The sequence below is a fragment of the Heterocephalus glaber genome, unplaced genomic scaffold, assembly GCF_053883595.1.
Source record: "Heterocephalus glaber isolate CG9 unplaced genomic scaffold, H.glaber_assembly_v1.0 deba00001745, whole genome shotgun sequence".
Lineage (NCBI taxonomy): Eukaryota > Metazoa > Chordata > Mammalia > Rodentia > Bathyergidae > Heterocephalus > Heterocephalus glaber.
Window position 1 is genome coordinate 1604195 of NW_028258451.1, and position 13109 is coordinate 1617303.

The following is a 13109-nucleotide window of genomic DNA, read 5'->3' on the forward strand; positions in this document are numbered from 1 at the left end:
CCCAGTCTCCTCCACAGCAAGAGGAGGACAGTGAGACAGCTCTGTCACAGCACTGACTCCACCGAAGGGTGCACATTTCTGGCCTCTTGCCTTTGCCAGTCTTTCTTCCTGGCAAATGTATGTGCTTGCTGGAGCTCTGGCAATCGTGTTGCAAGACAAGCTGCCTGTAGCAGACAGAGAAGCGGTAGTTTCAGTGACGGGCGCCAAGGGAGAGACTGCCCCAGCAGCAGAGCCCTGGATTTGTGTGTGCACGTGTGTGTGTGTGTGTGTGCGCATGTGTGTAGTACTGGAGACTGAACCCAGGGCCTTTGCACTGAGGTACAGCCTCACCCAGTTGCTAATTTGCCCAGGCTGGGCTCAAACTTGCAATCCCTCTGTCTCAGCCTCCCTGAGTGCTAGGATTACAGTGTTATACCAGCACACCCAGCTGGAACCCAGACTTTAAGTGGGGTTCAGCAGGCCGCCTAGGATAAGTTACACTTCCCAGCATCCCCTGCACCTGAGTAGGGCGAGGTGTCTGTGAGGGCAGTGAGACAGGGAGCAAGTCTGAAGTTTGGGGTGGACAAGCCATGTTCACCCTTCCATCTGTGACAGGCACTCGGGCTGGGTCTACCTCCGGAAAGGATGGGGCTGTGAACGGCGAAGGGCAGGTTTTGCGTGTGTACAAGCTTTCAGTTCCCATGGGTGCTGCCAAGCAGAGGAACTGCTGGGCCCTATGTGAAGTCTGCTTCCGTCTGGAGGAGCCCACCGCTGCCCATGTGGTGCTCCCACCAGCGTGCATGAGGTTTCACCAGGACACTTGGTTTGGTTTGGTTTGGTTTGGTTTGGCTTATTTGAGACAAGGTCTTGCTATGGAGCCCAGGCTGGCCTTGAACTCACAGGGATCCTCCTGCCTCAGCCTCCTGTGTGGTGGAATTGCAGGTGTGCACCACCATGCCCAGCTTCATTTTCCTGATTGTTCATGACTCTCCCAAGCGATAGCCACTTGTGATCATGAATCAGCCATGAGTGGCCAGCTGCGTATTAATAACAAGGTCAGAGCGCTCAGCAGGTGCTGCAGGGAGAATGTTTATTTCAAGCTACTGATGAGACAAACTCTGACAGCTCCCGGTGGCCCCAGGGGTCACATCCAGGGGCCCTCACTTCCAGCGGCCTCCGACGCGGCCCTTTCCTGCACCCTTCCGGCTGGGGGGAGGACGCGAAGTCAGAAGGGGCTCCGCAGGCCCCTGTCCCAGAAAGCCCACCCCCAGGAGATGGCAAAGGCCTGCAGGTGGCCACGCCAGGCGAGGCACAGGCTGGGGCTGCTGGCTTCGTGGCAGGGGAGAGCTGTGGTGAGTTCCAGGCTCACCCGGGGCTGAGCCCATCATGAGGAAGGGGTGGGGGCCACCCCAGGGGTAGGGATGGGGCAGGGCACTGAGCGGCCCACTAGCTGCCAGCACCTCCCTCCAGCCAAAGCTGCTCTGGCGTTGCCAGCTGTCCCCAGGGCCCACGGTCTCCATCTCCACCGCCACAGGAGCCAGGGTTTTCCCGGGATGAGGGTGGGGTGGAGCCGCTGGCTCCCAGTCACACTTACAACTTCTGAGCGTGGCTGATGCGGTTGTACAGCACATTGATCTGGGGACAGAGGGACAGGCTGGGACAGCCCCGGGCACAGCGCCCACCCCGCCGGCCCAGCGCCCGCACAGGCGGCTCCCACCTCGTATTTCTGCTGCTTCAGCTTCGCCATCAAGTCGAACTTCTCAGACTCCAGCTGGTGGATCCAGTCTGACAGCTCCTGGGCCTTGTCCCTGAAGCACAGGGCAGTGACGGAGGACAGGACCGAGGATGGGGCAGGGACGAGGGGAGCCGGGTATGGCCAGGCCCAGAGGCACTGGGGTCCTGGGCCCCGCGGGGCTGGTCACAGGGACAGGAGGGACAGAGCCTGTACTGCAGCCTCCTCCTGGGAGGATGATCTATCTTTCTTTCTTTCTTTCTTTCTTTCCGTTCCTTTCCTTTCTTTCCTTTCTTCCCTTTCTTCCCTTTCTTCCCTTTTCTTCCCTTTTCTTTCTTTCCTTCCTTCCTTCCTTCCCTCCATGGGAAATGGTAGGGGCATTGAACCCAGGGCCTTTGCACTGAGCTACGTCCCCAGCTTTCAGCATTTTTTTTTACTACTGCACAAGCTGGGTTGGAACCCAAGATCCTCCTGCCTCAGCTTCCCAGAGTGCTGGGATCACAACTATGCGCCACCACCCCTAAAGTACACAGTGAAGCCCCTGAAGCAGAAGCCTTGGGTGGCTCCTGCTGATTCACAGGAGGCCGTCCTGGCCCAGAACAGAGAAGGGACAGGAGCTGGAAAATGCTACCTCAGAGACAGGGCGTGTGCTGAGCACTGTGCACATCGTGAAGGAACAGAGTCCTCCACGTCTGGGAGCCTCACCTGTGTCACCGGTGAGACTGTGCTCAAGGATGCAGGGCCCACGGGGCCCATGGGCCAGTCACCCAGCACCAGGGCTCCCTATCACTGGCCAGGACCACACTGAGCCTCCACACTGACCTGAGCTGCTCCTCGCCCATGTGGTCGATGTTCAGGGGCTTCTTCCGCTCAGACAGGATCCGCAGCTTCATCTCCCGCCCAGTCTGCCGCTTCCCCCGCTTCTGCTCTGCCTGAGAAGAGGGGCAGGGGACTTAGCCTGCAGGTGCCACCCAGGTCAGCTCCCCAGCTGTCTGACGGGACAGCACTCCCCAGACAGGAGTCTGCACCTCGGCCTCCGCCCTCCAGAACCCAAAGCCCAGGCCTTCCCTCACTCCTCCCTCGAACACAACCCTCAGGCTTCCCAAGCCGCACTCACCTTGACCAGGTAACCCCCGAAGTGGGCCCCCATGTTGGACAGCACTTTCTTCTTCTTGGCATCGTCCTCTGCTCGCTTCTTGGCCTCCTCCTCCTCCTTCCGCATCTTCTCCTCCTGCAGGACCAGAGGCTCAGCCAGGCACCTCCAGACGGAGGGCAGAGGCCTGGCTGAGCAAAGTGGGCAATGCCAGGCCCGTGAGACCACTCATTCTGTCCCCCAGCCCACAGTGGCAATAGGCAGCTCTGCTGTGTAACCTCCATGCAGACGCTGCACGTCTCTGGGCCTCAGTCTCCCTTTGCCAGGGGAGATGATGATGCCTGTCCTCTTAGGTCAGAGCAGGGACTCAGCGGGCAGAGGAGGCTGATGCCACAGTGCCAGGCTCAGAAGCTGTAGGGCTCGACTGGCTCCCGTCCCCACGGGGGCGGGAGGTGGGGGCACGGTATCCTACACATCCCACACCCCTACTGTAATTACTTTCTTATCATCACTGTACTTTGCACATTTGGTGGCCAAAGATAATGTGATTTTCTTTTTGGGGGGTGGTGGTGGGCAGTCAACCCAGGGCCTTTGCACTAAGCTACATCCCAGACCCTTTTTTATTTTGTCACTAAGTGGCTAAGTTGCCCAGGCTGAGGTCCAACTTAGCATCCTCCTGTCTCAGCCTCGAGTGCCAGGATGGCTGGGGTGCAAGCTGTTGCACAGTTCTGCAGGCCAGAACTGGGGGCCTCCTGGCTCCTCCCCAGATTCCAGAGGAGACTCCACCCCTGTGTCCCCTACAGGAGGGCAAGATGGGCCTGCGGCTCCTCCCCCATCTTCCATCTTCAAATCTCCTGGCTCTGCCCCTCCTGCCTCTCCATCCAGAGGGCCTTGTGATGACCTGGGGCACCCGGATGATGCAGGGCAGTCTCCCCATGTCAAGGTCTTTGCTGGCCTAGTGGCACACACTGGTGATCCTAGCATTCTGGGAGGCTGAGACAGGAGGATTGCTCCTCACACACACCCGCCAGCCCCATGAGGCTGCCACACGGTGTGGCACCTCCCAGGTCTGCACAGGAGACAGGCTAATGGCCGAGGAGCGAGGATAAGTGGCCACTGCAGATCCCCAGGATTTCCTGGGCTGGACCAAGAGGAACTGGTCAGCCTGGTATTCTCAGAAATGGCGAAATGTTAGGAGAAAAGTGCAGTTTTTGCATCATCCTGTGAGTGCCTTGATCTAGCCATGCCTGAAGCTAGCCCTTGACCTTATGTATTAGGCAATGAAGTCCCCTTGCTGGGGTTTCCATCCCTTCTAACAGAAAGATCCTTAGGTCACACAGAAGAGGGGCTTTCTCAGAAGCACAGAGAGGATCAGAAAAGGAAATACAGTCCTAGAAGAATAAGTAACATCGGCCTCCCCAGGAGGGGCGGCACCCACCGCCAGCTTGGCCTGCCGCTCGCGCTCCTTCTCAGTCCTGAAGCGCTGCTGCTCAGCCCTCTCCGCCCGGCGCCGCTCCTGGGGAAACAGGAGAGTGAGGGATGCAGAGACGGCCCCCAGCCAGCCAGCCTCTCCAGGTGGGTCACACCTGTGATCCCAGCACTCAGGAGGCTGAGGCAGGAGGACCACAAGTTGGAGCCCAGCTTGGGGAATTTAGCAATTTATTGAGATCTTGTCTTAAAATAAAAAATAAGCTGGAGATTTAGCTCAGTGGTGCCACTGCCTGCCTCGCAAGCACAAGGAACCGAGTTCGATCCCTGGTACCAAAAAAAGAAAAAAAAGTCATAAAATAAAAAATAAAAGGGCTGGGGATACAGCTCAGTGCAGAGGCCCCAGGTTCAATCCCCAGGATGGACAAGACCCAGGAGACAGGCCTGAGGCCCTGGATGGCCCACTTACAATGCGATCCTTCAGCGCCACCAGCTCCTCCTCCTCCTTCTTGCGCTGCTCAAAGTGCACGTCGATGAGCGTCTGCAGCTCCAGGAGGTCCTTCTCCATGCGCTTGCGGTGGATGTCCTGGGGGACAGCGAGGGATGGCCCGGGCTGCCGCACTGGCCTCACAGGTACCCAGCAGGGGCAGGGCCCACTAAGGTGTGGTGCCCGGGTGGTGCTTCTACTTACATCAAAGTCCACGCGCTCCCCTTCTGGGATCTTGGGGGGGATCAACGGGGGCACCACTGGACGGCTGCGTGCAGAGGGCAGAGGCCATGAGCAGGGGACCCCCACCAGGGGGAAAACCTTCCCCACATGGGCCCACCAACTTCCCCAGCGAACACTCCTCCAAGTGGTGGTGCCCCAAGCTTTCACGATCCAGGGCCTTTGCATGTGCCTGGGCAGTTGTAGTCCTGTGGCCCCCTGTGCCTGGACTGTCTCCTTGTTTCCAAGCCCTATCCCAGTAGCACCTCCTCCAGCTCAAGGTGCTCACAGCAGAGCGGCCGGGTCTCACTGTCCCCTGCCTGCGCACACTGAACCACACACGCAGCCTCTCTGGCCCTGACCTCATCCGGCCCCACCAGCTGCCGCCTGCTCCCTGCAGGACTCAAAGTTCTGTCTGGCCTTGCCTGGGGTGGCCCTGGCCGGCCGGCAGGGGGCCCCAGAGGCTCGTTAAGGCTGGAGGGCGGGCGGCCGTCTCCTCACTTGCAACCCCTGTTCCAGTCGCACCCTGTCTCGGGGGTGGGGACACCTAGGAGGCTGGGCTAGGGACCCCACCCCCAAGCTCTCACCTTGGTTTGGGGCGCTCCTCTTCTGTTGGTGAGGGGGATACAAAGAGATCATTAGCAAGAGTCTAGGGGTGCAGCCCCCAGCCCCAGGAGCCAGGGAAAGACCCCCAAGTGCAGTTCTGGGGCAGGGCATGGGGAGAAGGGGTCAGGGAAGTCGGGAGCACAGACAGGAGGAGGAGAAGGGTCACACGCATCAGATATACATTCAGCACTGGTATGGGGACCCCCCCTTTCTGGAACCCAAGCGTCCAGACCCCCAGACCCGCCCGCAGGTATAAGGCAGACCCAGCGGCGAGGGACTCCCGTCCCTCTCGGCTAGGTGCCAGCCCCTCCCCCTCTGGGACCTGGCCACCCCCAGTTGTCCCCAACCTTTGAATGTATATGGCGGAGGCACGGGGTGGCGCTTCCGCAAACACCCAAGCCTTGCTGGAGCCCCGGGCGGGCGCGGTGGAAGGCTTGGGTGTCGGTCCCTTTAGGAAGGGAAAGGGCTGAGCCACGCGGACCCTTTCCCTTCGCGGCCACCAGGGGGCGCAGCGCCCGGGGCGTAAAGGGCCGGCGGGGGCGACCGGGCCCGACGTCACTCCCGGAGACGAAGCGCCGCGGTCACCTCGCTCTGCCTCCGGCTCCGGCTCCTCGGGGGCTGGCGGGGAGAAGCGGGACGGACAGCGGGGAGGCCAGGCGGGCGGAGACAGGGACAGTGTTAGAGGACAGTCGCCGGGACCCCGCCGCCGCCCGCCTCCCGCGGCTCACCTTCCTCCTCCTCCTCCTCGGCGGGCTCCTCCTCTGCAGGCGGAGGGCGCGTCAGGGGGCCCGCGCCAGGGCCGAGAGGGTCCCGGGGAGAGAGGGGCGGGGCGGGGGCGGGAACAATGTGTGGGGCGGGGCCGGGCGGAGTCCAAGGGCGGGGCGGGGGGAGGTGGGCGGGGCCGGTGGAGAAGGGGGTCCCGGGGGCGGGGCCAAGATGGGGAAGGGGGAGGGGCGGAGTCCAAGGGCGGGGCCAGGCGAGGTGGGGAGGCCCGGGTGTAGATGGGGGTCCCCGGGGGCGGGACCAGGGGCCGACTCCAGACCCAGTGTCCTCTCCGCCCAAGCCCGGTGTCAGATGCCAGGGCGACCTCGCCCAGGCTGCCCCATCCACTCACCTTCAGCCTGCTCCCTGGGGACCCGGGAGAGGAAAGGGGACAGTTAGACATCTAGGGCCTCCGGGGCTCCACTACCCACCCCGGTCCCTGTGGAACACAGCTCACTCCTCATAGTCCTGCTCCTCGGTGTCCGACATCCTGCTGGGACCTGAGGGCGACGGAGAAGAGTTTGAGGGAAGAGTTTGAGGGCCGGGCCAGGACCCTGGCCCTGAGGGAGGAGGCCGGGGTCACACGATCCTGTGGCTCCAGTGCAGCAGCAGGTGCACCCCGCCCCTCAGCACAGCTGTCCTCTTTTGTCCTCTGTCGGGTCTGGGGGAACCTGATCCTGGGGATTAGCGGCGTGGATGGGGACAGTGGCCTGAATACAATAGCTGCCCTACTGCAGTGCTATTTTGGGGCGATGTCATAGACGTGGGACAGAGGACATTTCCTAAGAAGGCCTGGGGGACAGTCAGTCACCCGGCCCTTTCCAACCTCTGCTGCTCTCCCCGCGGCTGCTTCTCCTCCCAGGGCTCCCCCTTTTCACCTTCGCCCCATCCATGACGGGTGAGCACCGTGGAGAACAGCCTCATCCTGAACCTGAATACTTAGGCCCCGATCCCTGTCAACCCCAGTCCGTGATGGTCCAGGCCTGGGCCCGGAAATCCTCAGGCCTCAGGTCCTATGCCTCCTAAACTGTAAAACCTCACGTTAGGAAACCCCAATAGGGCTGGGGATTTAGCTCCGTGGTTCCAGCGCCTGCCTCAAAAGCGCAAGGACCCAAGTTCGATCCCCAGTAACAACAAAAAAAAAAAAAAAAAAAAAAACCAATAAACCCCATACCCAAGCTCAAGCTCAGAGGCCCCATCCCTAAAACCCCATTTCTGAGCCCCTCCCCAGTTCTGATACCCTCAGAGTCTGAGCCCCAAACCCTAACATTCAGACTGTCTTGACTCCCAGCACAGATTTCTGCGCTCGCCCAGCCTTGCAACCTCTGCAGTCCTAAAGAGATACCCTAGATTCAGTAACCCCAAACCCACGGAGGCCCCGGTGCTCTTACCTGTAAGGCTGGGTGTGCAGAGCTGGAGGTGAAGGCTGGCTGGCCTGGGTACTGCGGCTTCCTGGGCTTTATAGGGGGACACAGCCCCGCCCCAGGGAGGTGACGCAGGGGGAGGGAGAGAACTCAAGGGCCCAGACTCCCAACTCAGGGAACGAACGCCTGGTCCTGCTCCAAGACCCCTCCCACCCTGCAGGTGCCACCTGAGCCAGGGCAGGGGCAGACGCAGGGGTTGCTCGTAGCACACAGCTTCTGAGCCTGGAGCCCTGGCTGGGAACCCAGTGGGGTCTTGGACAGTGCTTAGTGACAGAAGGGGCACAAGGGATGCTTCCTGCTTCCACTTCCCTGTCCCCTCTTCCTGTATCCCTCTGGCCACCACCTCTCCTTTCCCAAACCCACTTTCCGAGCTCCTGGCCTCCACCTCCAAGGCGGCTCTGAGTCTTTCTCTACCTCCCATCTCCCCCGTCTCTCTGCATCCCCCTCCCCACCCCCATCCCTTTGTCTGCCACCGGATTCCACCCTGGTGACAACAGGCGCTAAAGTGGAGCAGCAGGTGTGGCGGGCGGGGAGGGGGTGTCCCTTAGGCTCCCAACCCCCACCTGCATCTGACACTGCTCTTTTTGGTATCCTCCTCCCCTCCAGCCCAACTTAGACCTTACAGGACCCCCTGGGTTTTGCCTGCATTTCTGGAGTCCCTCGCACCTGCCTCCTTCATACTTGTCCGATTGGGGTCCCTATCTGGGCCCTGTCTCTGTCACTGTTCCTGCCTCTTTTTGCCTCTGTGTCTCTGGGTGTGTCTCCTTAGCTTGTCTACTTTTAGTTTGTTTTTGAGAGGTCTGGCAATGTATTCTAGGGTGACCTTGAACTCTTGGTGATCTTCCTGCTTCAGCCTACTGAATGCAGAGGATTATAGGCGTATGCCACCACTGGGCTGCCTGGCCCTTCCAGAGGGTCTCCCCCTGGCTGGGTTTCTTCTCTGGGGGTCTCCTTCATCTGTGTGCCTCTGGATAATCTGCTTCTCTCTTTCCACTGTTTGCCCTTCTTCCTACACATCGGTCCTTTCCTTTCCTCGATCTTTGGCCTCTGCCTCAGTTTCCCCATCTCTGCCTCCCCCTTTCTTTTAGCCTTGTATTTGGGGCACCATTGCAGATGACCAGGGACCACCCAAGCCCTGCATCCCAGCCTTCTTTCCCAGGACTGAGCCCCAGGGAGCACACGTGACCACTTCCTGCAGGAAGAACTTTTATTTCTCAGGGCTTTGGTTTCCCGAGGGCCTGGGCGGCTCAACCCTCAAACTTCTTCTTCCGGCCCTCCATGCCACTCAGGGCATCGATGTTCTTGCGCCAGTCGCCCACCTCCCGGTTCTCCTGAGGAGCAAGGTCAGAGGTCAGGGCTCTGGGCCCCATCGCCCTTCGCCCTCCAGCTTGTCCAAGGGCTCGGCTCTGGGCATTTGCCCAAAAATCTAGTTCTTGTGCCCTCAGACACTCTGTAGTAATGAGGCCCCTTTGAAGTTGCTTTTTCTCCCCCTGAAACAGTGAGGTTGGATAAAAGATTGGGATTGCACACCTGCAATCCCAGCACTGGGCAGGCAGAGGCAGGAGGATGGCAAGTTCAATCCCAGCCTGGGCAACTTAGAGAGTTAGCAAGACTCTGACTCAGAATAAAATAAAATAAAATAAAATAAAAAAACAAAATGGGGCTGGGGATGTAGCTCAGTCCAAAGTCCCTGAGTTCAATCCCCCATACTTCAAGAAAAAAATATTCCAGCTTTTTACGATGTTTGGTTCCAGGCCACCCTGGAGCAACGGCTTGAAGTCTCCAAACCTGCAATCTCAGCAGTTCCAGTTCCAGAAAAGAAGAGCCTCTTGGACCACCCCGTGGCGAGGTCACCCCCCCCCCAGGCAAGAACAGTCACCCATGTGGTGCGAGCAGAATGGCCCCTAGAACTCCAGGACACTTCCGGCAGTATGGAAATACTGTATGGAAATTTCCTGCCTTCTGTGATATTCTTTCTTTCCTATTTCTCTTCCTCTTCCCTTCTTGCATCCCTCATATACTCCCTGTCTCCTTCACACAATTCCTCTTTCCCTCATACATCTTGGTCTCCCACATACACTTCTTGTCTCTCATAGTTTCCTATCTCCCTCGTGTACTTCCTGCTCCTCACTCCCACACTTCCTGTCTCCCACACACACTTCTCTTTATTGTATAGTCCTATGTTTCTCTTCTTGCCTTCCTCATGTACTTCTTTTCTCCATCATGGACTTCCTGTAGCCCTCAGATTCCTCCAGGCTCCTGGCTTCTTCCCTAAGGCACTGTCTTTCTGGGTCTTTTTTTATTTTTTTCTTGTTTACTTTTTGTTTTTTGATTGCTTGTTTGTTTTTTTGGTACTGGGGGTTGAACTCGGGTCCTTGCACTTGCGCAGCAGGTGGCGAAACCACTGAGCTAAATCCCCGGCCCTATGTTTTGTTTTTTGAGACAGGGTTTCGCTATGTAGTTCAGGCTGGCCTCAAACTTGCAGTGATCCTCCTGCCTCAGCCTCCTGAGTGGTGGAATTACTGGTGTGCACCACCACACCTGGATTCCCCAGTCTGTTTTAATTAAGGTGTTGGGGATTAAACCCAGGGCCTCACACATGCTAGACAAGACTGTACTCCTGAGCTGTATCTTCCTCTCCTCTTCCAGCCCTGTCTTCCTCTCCCGCTTCCTGTCTTTCCCTCCCATCTCCTGTCGCCTGTAATTCTCAGTAGGACCCCTTCTCAGCTCCTCCCCACCCCAAGCACAACCTGCCTCAGGCTAGACCTAGGCTCAGTGTCCCCCTCGGCCCTTTCCTGAGCACCCCCTTTCCTGGCCCTGCCTCACACTCACCTTCTCGGTGTCTTCCTTCTTCACCTGCTTGAGGTGGGCCCGCAGATCCAAGGATTCCTTGGCCCGGGCTCCCAGCAGGGCCTGCATCATGGCATCTGCAGAGATCCGAACTCTCCGCAGGGTGGGCCGCTTAAACTTGCCACGGAGATCGAAGATCTTCTGGGTCAGGTCTGCGATCTGGGGGCAGCCGCATGGGCAGTGGACGCTGCCCCTTCTGCCTCAGCCCTCCCCCAGCTCCCTGCCCTCCGTACCGGGGCCTGGCGCCCTCTTCCCCCAGCTCAGCCTGTGGAGAGGCCTTCAGTCCTGGAGCCCTGAGGAGCCCAGCCTCCCCTCTAGAACCTCCCACAGCTTGTTCTTCAGCAACACTAGAGTTACAACTCCCACCCTCGCCCAGACTCCGCTCCAGCGCGATGTCCACGGCGTGCGTGTGCGGTGTGCTTCCGCCCTGGCCTTGCGCCTGCTCTTCTCTCCGTTGGGAACCATACTCCTGATCCAGGTCAAACTCATCCTTCTGCCCCACCCCCTCGGACAGCTGCCTGGGCTCCCAGGCTCGGACACCAAGGCCAGCATCTCACACCACTGTGAAGGCCCAGGGCTCCCACCTCCGTGATGTTCTGTGTAACTTTGGCCTCTACGTCATATCTCTCTTCATCTGCCTTGTCCACCAGGGCATGGAGCTGCCGGCACAAGTCCTGGTGGAGAAGTCCTGTGTGTATGTTCGGGGAAGGGGCTGGGCCCGGACCCCAGGTCTGAGGGAGGAGGCCGGGCCAGGACCCCGGGTCTGAGGGAGGAGGGCTGAGGCCCGAAGACCTGGTCCTGAAGGAGTAGACTGAAGCCTGGACTCCAGAGAACTGCACGGAAGGGTGGGCAGAAGCCCGGAGTCCTGAACTCTGGCACATCTAGGCATGCAGGGCCTGACCTTGGGTCTGGGCCGCGGGCGGCTACCATGGGGCCTCTGCATCCCACGGGGAAGGGCTGCTGTACGGGACCCGAGGTCCTGGGCATAGGGGCACAGGCCTGTGCTCCCGAGCCCGCGCGAGGCAGGGACACAGACCTGGAGCCGACCCGGGCTGGGCGCCCCCGTGTCCGTACCTGCAGCTCGGCGGAGCCCAGCCCGGCCAGCTCCAGGGGCTGGCACCGCGTGCTCAGCGCGCGCCCCTTCTCTGCGCGCCGCTCCTCCGCCTCGCGCTCCAGCTCCTGCTTCCCGATCAGCAGCATCAGCGTCTGCGGGAAGTGCGGAGCCGCCAGGGTGGGGGAAAAACTTCCTCCTCGGAGACCTGGTCCCTCAGGTGGACCCCATCACGCCAAAGCTCCGCCCGGCCCTCGGAGGGGGGGGACACGCCCCGCCCTGCCACGCCCACCCCAAACGCCCCACCCCTCAGGGGCGCCCCAGGCAAAGCCCCGCCCCGGCCACGCCCACCCGAACGCTCGGCCTCACCTTCAACTGCAGCTTTCTGGAGGCGGAGATCTTAGACTTTTTCTGCCAGGATGCGTGGAGCAAGAAAAGATCAAGGAGAGGAATCCAAAGGTGAGCGGTGGAAAGGACTTCAAGAAGCCCCTACCTCTTCCGTAGATCTAGATTTGGGACCGCTTTCAACTTGGCCTCGGGAGTCCAGGGAAAGCCACACCCCCTCATCCCCATCCACCAATCTCGGGCTCTGACTTCAGCCAGGCACCACCCATTCATCCCCTAAGCAACCCTGGGAACAAGGGAACTCCGCCTACAGGCAACTCCCACCAATGAGAATCTGGCCCTTTCTGAAGCCCCGCCCCGCCCTCGTCCCTACCTTGGCGTGCGGCTCCGTGGCGTAGGCGCGGTAGTTGGCAGAGGAGCGGCGTCGGACCGGGGCGGGCGCGGGTCGCGGCTCCCCCGCCTGGGGAGAAGAGGCGGCGCATCACCACCGGGACCCGCCTTTTCCAGCTGCCTCTCTAGGGCTGCAGCCTCCGCCCCACCCCTCTCTGCCGCCACCCGGCCCTGGGTCCCTGCCCGCGCCTCTGCGCAGTCTCACCGCGTCGCTGCTCCTGCAGAGAGAAACCGGGGAAAGCGGATTAATGGTGGACCTGGGTCCTGTCTGTCTCCAAAGGGACTAGAGGATGGGGCCGCCAGCTGCCCTTGCTAAGGTCCCAGGAGTCTGATCCCACATTCTTTTATTTTTTTATTTTGAGACAGCGTCTCCCTAAGCCCAGTTCTCCAGGCTGGGCTCCAACTTGAGATCCTCCTGCCTCAGCATCCCCAGCTCGGCTTGATTCCCAAATTCTTACCTCATCTCTACCCAAGATCCCCACGCTACCTCCCGTTTTGGGCCAGATGTCCAGCTCACAGCTCCCACCTCTCGGGAGCCCTGGAAATCCACACCAACCCTCCCTCCGGGCCTCAGACAGCAGGGTCCCCAAGAGGCACTCACTCGTCCGCCATAGAAGACTCGGGCTGGGGTGTAGGAGGCAGAGACCAGGCAGGGTCTCCTGGGGCTCCGTGCGGGGTGCAGGGGTGACCTTGGAGGTCTCAGCCCCTTCGGTTTACTGGGTTGCTCAGGCCTGACTAGGACA

The 13109-nt window shown here is 60.1% G+C and overlaps 2 protein-coding genes across 7 annotated transcripts; both read right to left on the reverse strand.

Moving 5' to 3' along the window:
• Nucleotides 1–1052: 1052 nt before the first annotated feature.
• On the reverse strand, nucleotides 1053–7822 carry Tnnt1 (troponin T1, slow skeletal type). Of its 5 annotated transcripts, none has more exons than XM_004866680.3 (14): nucleotides 7698–7822; nucleotides 6764–6806; nucleotides 6659–6672; nucleotides 6273–6305; nucleotides 6130–6162; nucleotides 5526–5547; nucleotides 4924–4987; nucleotides 4702–4818; nucleotides 4243–4320; nucleotides 2829–2942; nucleotides 2534–2643; nucleotides 1697–1787; nucleotides 1574–1614; nucleotides 1053–1185 (listed from the first exon to the last, which is right to left on the reverse strand). In XM_004866680.3, the coding sequence occupies exons 2-14, from the start codon at nucleotides 6793–6795 to the stop codon at nucleotides 1140–1142; spliced, it is 795 nt and encodes a 264-aa protein (XP_004866737.1). In that variant the 5' UTR covers nucleotides 6796–6806; nucleotides 7698–7822; the 3' UTR covers nucleotides 1053–1139. The 5 variants fall into 5 exon arrangements, with proteins under 5 accessions (XP_004866737.1, XP_087057154.1, XP_087057155.1 ...); XM_087201028.1 differs by having other exon boundaries at nucleotides 6659–6680; nucleotides 6763–6806; nucleotides 7698–7821; XM_087201029.1 differs by lacking the exon at nucleotides 6130–6162 and having other exon boundaries at nucleotides 6659–6680; nucleotides 6763–6806; nucleotides 7698–7821.
• A 1101-nt stretch (nucleotides 7823–8923) lies between these two features.
• Tnni3 (troponin I3, cardiac type) lies at nucleotides 8924–13109 on the reverse strand. Of its 2 annotated transcripts, XM_004866670.4 has the most exons (8): nucleotides 12968–13109; nucleotides 12572–12584; nucleotides 12350–12436; nucleotides 12001–12042; nucleotides 11655–11786; nucleotides 11165–11254; nucleotides 10563–10739; nucleotides 8924–9061 (listed from the first exon to the last, which is right to left on the reverse strand). In XM_004866670.4, the coding sequence occupies exons 1-8, from the start codon at nucleotides 12976–12978 to the stop codon at nucleotides 8978–8980; spliced, it is 636 nt and encodes a 211-aa protein (XP_004866727.1). In that variant the 5' UTR covers nucleotides 12979–13109; the 3' UTR covers nucleotides 8924–8977. The 2 variants fall into 2 exon arrangements, with proteins under 2 accessions (XP_004866727.1, XP_004866728.1); XM_004866671.4 differs by lacking the exon at nucleotides 11165–11254.

Bases quoted from the DNA above. Each gene is read 5' to 3' on its own strand.
- Tnnt1 (XM_087201028.1), bottom strand. From the start codon at position 6,795: ATGTCGGACACCGAGGAGCAGGACTATGAGGAG. The intron at 4,321-4,701 runs GTAAGTGGGCCA...CTGTTTCCCCAG, and splicing joins TGGCGCTGAAGGATCGCATT to GAGCGGCGCCGGGCGGAGAG. The intron at 1,186-1,573 runs GTAAGTGTGACT...TCCTCCCCCCAG, and splicing joins ATCAGCCACGCTCAGAAGTT to CCGGAAGGGTGCAGGAAAGG.
- Tnni3 (XM_004866670.4), bottom strand. The intron at 12,043-12,349 runs GTAGGGACGAGG...GCATCCTGGCAG, and splicing joins CCACGGAGCCGCACGCCAAG to AAAAAGTCTAAGATCTCCGC. The intron at 11,787-12,000 runs GTGAGGCCGAGC...CACTTCCCGCAG, and splicing joins CCAGAAAGCTGCAGTTGAAG to ACGCTGATGCTGCTGATCGG.